The sequence below is a fragment of the Myotis davidii genome, unplaced genomic scaffold (genome assembly GCF_000327345.1).
Source record: "Myotis davidii unplaced genomic scaffold, ASM32734v1 scaffold6, whole genome shotgun sequence".
NCBI lineage: Eukaryota > Metazoa > Chordata > Mammalia > Chiroptera > Vespertilionidae > Myotis > Myotis davidii.
In genome coordinates, this window is record NW_006383011.1 from 14,170,773 (window position 1) to 14,176,772 (window position 6,000).

At 45.7% G+C, this 6,000-nt stretch overlaps 1 protein-coding gene across 1 annotated transcript in view; it reads left to right on the forward strand.

Annotated features, from left to right (window-relative positions):
- The window catches only part of LHCGR (luteinizing hormone/choriogonadotropin receptor), a 57,422-nt gene that overhangs the window by 39,792 nt on the left and 11,630 nt on the right, over window positions 1–6,000 (forward strand). The window contains exon 8 of the mRNA XM_006778613.1: window positions 4,620–4,694. Within this exon, the coding sequence (XP_006778676.1) occupies window positions 4,620–4,694 (75 nt within the window). The remainder of the gene's footprint in view (window positions 1–4,619; window positions 4,695–6,000) is intronic.

The window sequence follows — 6,000 nt, forward strand, 5'->3', positions numbered from 1 at the left end:
GGCATATGCCCTGACCAGGAATTGAAATGGTGACTTCCTAGTTCCTAGGTCGATGCTCAACCACTGAGCCACACCAGGCCTGGCCCCAGTATTAATAGCTTTTAAATCAAGGGGAGCATCCCAACCAACTGGTTCCTTCATTGTTCTCAACTTCTTTCTTTGTAAGGCTCCTTTTCTATTAGAGTGGTTCAAAGTTGAACCACTCTAATAGAACCCTAACAGGAACAAGGTGACTGATGATCGCACTACAGCTGTGTATAATAAGAACTAAGAGCACATGAAAACCTCAACTGAAGTTAAAATTAAGGAAAATAAACAAAAAGCCTTTTTTAATAAGTCGATCATATAAAGTATGGTCTATACCAGTGCTTGTCAAACTTGAACACACATAAGAATAATGTGGGAATTGTTAAAACACAGATTCCTGAGCCTGATTCCCAGAGACTTTAATTCAGTGGTTCTAGGATAGAGACTAAGAATTTGCAATTTTAACAAGCTCTCAGGAGATGCTGATGCTGCCGGTCTGAAGTTGAGGAGCATAAGTCTACATAATATATTTACTTTAATTATATGTATTAACCAAAGACCCTCTTATATAGATACCATGCTACATAACTTGGTGGCTAAGAGAACAGACCTAAGCGTCACTGACTGGACTCTATATCCGATCCCACTATTTATCAGCTACCTTGGAGAAATTACTCAACCTATTTAAGACACAGTGTTCTCATCCATAAAATAGAGCCACTAATAGCTTGTTTTGAGGATACCCACCACTAAAAATGAAAAGGTCTATTTTGTACCCTCAGTACTTAAAACAGTGCCTAGCACAGAGTAGGTGCTCAATTATTATTTATTACATCACATAATAATCAATGAGTAAATGATAATTAAATAAGGTTAAATTTTTATGCTTTTAGCATAGGTCTGGCACATACTAAGTGCTCAAGAAACAGTAGCTTTTTAAAAGCTGTCCTTCCTATCATGGAGTAAATTTCCCATCATTTTCTTCTTGACTTGAATTTAACGAAGGGTCCACTCCAGCCGACTGAATCTCTTTCTGCCAAATTTAAATCAGAGGCCTATACTCTCTTGGCACAGTGCTCTCAGATGCCTTATTCCATTATTCACTCAGCAAGTGTGTGCCAAGCATCAGCTGTATTGAAGGGAACATGCTGTATTTTCAGAGGAAATGAGCATGAATAAACCTGGTGTTTGCCTTGACAGAGCCTACAGCCTAGGAAGAGGCATCTCCAAATGGTATGCAAACTGTACACTAAGTCATAACTGAAACAGAAGACAGGGAGAAGGAAACCAGAGAAAGCCTCACGAGAGAGGCGGACTTTGAGCTGGGCCCAAGAGAGGCAAAGACAGAAGGAAAATGCATTCCAGGCCGAGGATAACAAAAAGAATGGCCCAGAAGAGGAAGCAAGAGATGTTTTCATAGACCAGCAAATACAGTGGGGCCTTGACTTACGAGTTTAATTCATTCTGAGACCGTGCTTGTTAAGGAGCTTGTTAACTCAAATTACTCTATCAACTCAATGCAAAAAATCGGCCGAGAGACAGCTGGTATCTCAAAAAACTCATTAGTTGGGACACTCGTAAGTCAAGGCCCCACTGTAGTAGCTTTTAGAAAGTTCTGGTTATGGGTGGACACAGCAGGAAGTGCCTTAGATGCCAGAGTAAAGAATTTGGACTCTGTTCAGTAGGAAATGAAAACCTAGAGAGTGATCTGTTAGCAGGGAGGACAGAGGGTTGGAAAGGGTGGCTCAGAGCTAGACACACAGACATCAGGGTTATCTGAAGAGAGGGGGCAGCTAAAGTCCTTTGTGGCTGAGGTCACCTGCGCAAGGGGGAAAATAAGAAGACTGAATGTAAAACTGGGGGAACAAGACATGAGGAAGAGAAGCCAAAGCCAAAGCAACCAGGTGGAAGGAAACCAGTGGAGTAGACCTTGGGAGGTCAGGGAAAATAGGACTTCAGGAAGGAGGGCCTTGGTCACCAGTCTCCGCTGCTTCACAGATGCCAGAATGCGTGTGAACTTCGAATAATACAACTACTCAAGGTTCTGAATCCCCCATACCTCATCGTTGGGAGAAAGAGGAAAGCAAGAACAGAAATCAATATAATTCATTTATTTGTTCAAAAAGCATTTATTAAGCATCACCAATATATTAGGCACTTTGTTAAGTGCTGGATCGCATGGTAGAGTAGAAACACTCCCTGTCCTCCTGAAGTTTCTGTTCTAGCATAAGGCACAGACAAAAGGGGGTAAGTTAATTTCTTGCAGGTAGTGATTTGTACCATGAAGAAAATAACCTATTGCTGAGATCTGCGAGAGTACAGACGGGCGACTGACTTTAGGCTAGGTGATAGCCTCATTGAGAATATGATATTTGGGCTGAGCCTAAAAGATGGCAAGGAGTCAAGGGAAGTGTGTTACAGAAAGAAGCCGCATGTGCAAAGGTCCTGAGTTGGGAAAGAAACGGAATTTCTAAGCTCCAGGAATTTCGAGGAGGCTGGTAGGATTGGAGGGTCATCTGCAAGGGGAAGACTGGTGTGGGATACACCTGGAGATAAAGTAGGAGCGAATCATGCAGAACTGAGGGGCTATGGAGAGAAGTCTGAATTCTCTTCTAAGAATAAGAAGACCCATTGAAAGATTTAAGCACAGAAGGAGGAGGAGTTTTCAAAACTGTTAAGAAAAAGTTTCAAACTCTACATTCAGCCCAGGGTCTGACACCTTCCCCATTAATAGGCCTGTCCAAAGGTGTTCAGATTGACACCAAAGCTCTGTCAAGTTCTCAAGCACTCTACTTACTAAGGCAGGACAGGGTGGAGAGGGGCAGTATTGCAAGGTTGTCCTCAGACACCTCTCAGGGTACAAGAGTCAGGCCACATCATTCCCACAGCACCAGGTTAGGAAAGTTTTGGGTTGAGTTTGGGGGTTCCCCACTCTGCTTCAAAAGGCCATGCTGCCTATGCTTCTCACAATGGGAAGACCAGGTTACCTGGGAGAGTTCCCAAAAGTGCCCTCCAGAAAAATGTGGTCGATGAATTTGATTTACCTTTGACCAAGTTACACAATGCAGTTATCAGTACACAGAAAGATCTGAATTTTAATGAAACGTGCAAGATGATGTCATGAAATTTGAAAAAATTAATTGGACCTGGCTGACATGAGGATTATTTGCTCACAGAGTTCAGTTTCAACAATTTGTGACCAGAACTGAACATAATTAAAACAAACCAAATCAGTAGGAACAACCATGGAGGCTCAGGAAGGAAAGCGTCTTTTGATTTAGATTTTAAACAGCAACTGACTCTGACAACCTCATCTTTTGAAAGTGGAAATATACCCAGGGAAGGGGGTGAGGTGGGACTGACAGGTGCTTTCTGATGAAAGGGCTGGGGGATTCCAAGGAGAACGCTTAGTAGAAGCACGTGGAAAACAGCTACCCAGGAAGGAAGATGCAGGGGCTCTTGCATGGAGACATGCGCAGACGCTGGAGAAGATGGAACACTATGAGATGTGCCAGGTAATTACCTAGCCATCCTGCAGGGGAGAGGCTGGTGTTGGTACATTGTTCTGCCATGTAACACTGTAACACGATGCAGAAGAATCCTGTTCCCATGCTCGAAATCACCACACCAACAGTGGACATCTACTGTGCCACTGCCCAGGGATTCCAGAATACTCTTTGAGTCCCCACCCTTCTCTTATAGGAAGAAAGTGCTGAAAAGAAGGCTGACAAGACTGAGCCCAGGGACTCCTCTCACAGCTCCTTTGACCACCCAGAGAAGGGCCTGTGCTTGGAGCCCAGCCTCAGGGCCCAGACAGGAGGCTACTCTGCAGGGCCAGCCTGGAGTATCTCTGAGAGTTGTGCTGAGCTGCTTTGAGTTAAAGGGGACAGAAGCCCTCAGGTAGCCTCTGCCTTAGCAGCTCTGGGTTTCTGCCACAGGCAAGAGCAGTGGCCCTGAATCTTTTGTTTCCATAACATGTACACCTGGTTATGATCACATACACAGCACACACCAGCGGGGCTCCCAGGTAATGGGACAATTTTCTCCACAGCCTGTACTTCCATCCTTTCTCACCCCCTTACAAATACATATTTAAAAAAAAAAAAGTACAATTAACATGATAAAAGAGATGACATTGAATGAACCCTACTTTTTCTTTTTAAGGAAAGTATTTGCAAACCTCAGTATATCACTAGTAAATTCTGAGACCTCCAAGGTCAGGACAACTGAGAGCCTTGATCAAGGGCAGGCTGCACTTCACCCTCCAGCCCTGAACACTGGAGCAGCACCCTCCTCCTCCCAGCTGTGACAGTAATCGCTCATAACCCCAGGGCAGAAAGGACGAGCTCTTTAAGTTGCAGGACAAAAGGTTCCAGCCAGTAGGGGAAATCACAAAGGAAAGGTGGGGCCAAATACAAAATTTCACAATTTTGCCAAAACTAGCATGTCTTTATCCCACTTGACCTACAGTGCCCCATGTACCCTTCAACCCTGAGCACCATGCATAGGCTAGCCCAAGCGTGAGTGTACACAGCTGTGACAGGTTACACAGGAGGTGCGGACTCCACTAAGGACACTGTCCTTCCCCACAGGGAGCTGAAGGGAAACGCACACCTGAAGAAGATGCACCACGGAGCCTTCCAGGGGGCCACAGGGCCCAACATCTTGTGAGTACAGTGGTGCTGCCTCCCCGCCCACCCGGTGCACCCCAACAGGCCTGCTTAGGGTGTCTAGCCACGTTGTCCCCAACCTGGTTTGTGGGGCATCAGACTCTACATGTGAAAGGGCTGCTGTAACAAAGCACCACCAATGCATGGCTTAAACATTGGAAATGTATTGTCTCCCAGCTCTGGAGGCTGGAAGTCTGAAACCAAGGGGACAGCAGGGCTGGTTCCTTTTGAGGGCAGCAGGGAGGGACTGTTCCAGGCCTCTCTTCTCACTGCTAGTACTTCCTTCTGTCATGGCAGTGTAATTCCAATCTCTACATGGCACTCTGTGCATGCCTGTCTGGCTCCCGTGTTCCCTCTTTTTATAAGGTTACCAGTCATACTAGATTAGGGCCATCCTAATGAGCTCACTTTAACTTGCTTACCTCTATAAAGACTCTATTTCCAAATAAGGTCACATTCTGAGGTACTGAGGGTCATGCCTTCAAGCTGGGAGAACATAACTCAACTCATAACACTAAATATGGAGACCTCCTCATGAGCCGCCAAAGGGTGGCTCCCCACCTGGCATCCACTCCTGCCATCTTAGGCTAGAGGTCTGAGTCGCCCTGACACCTGCTGGACAGGGCTGATGTTCTGTGTGTCAGGCTCTCTGAGGGTGCAGAGAGTGGAGCCAAAGTTCCCTTAGTTACAGGGGTTTAGTGTGAGGACACGTGGGAAAATTAAGAGGAACAGGAAATGGGATCAGCTGTCTCCTGACAAAGCCTTGGGAAGCCGGAAACATCCTACAGCAAACAACCTCTGCTGTGGTCAGGTTTCAGGGAGAAATGCAACAGGTCCAGACACTGAAGCTCTAACGCAGGGTGTCTCGTCACCGCTCGTGCCAGTCCATTACTTGCTCGTCTAGTACACTGTTATCATGCATCCAACAAGCATGGGCTGACACGTCCTGTCTGCCAGGCACCATGCTGGAGAGGCTGGTGAGCAAACCAGCTGTGCTCCTTGCCCTGAAAGGGACTACAGACGCACAGGGCAAATAGAAACTAGCAAGCAAAGCAACAAACAAGAGAAAATGAGAAAAGCTCTAGAAAGACAGTAAGCAGAAGCATGGGGGAACACAGACAGGACCAAATAAGTAAGTAAAAGATGCAGTGTGCAAGATGGTATTGGTTGTGGAGAAGACACAGTTGGGGACGGGAGGTTGGGAAGGGGAGTTGCCATTTTAAAGAGGATGGTCAGGAAAGAATATTCTAAAATCTTCTTTTAAGCAAATACCTGAAGGAAGTAAGGGAGCGAGTTATGTGGA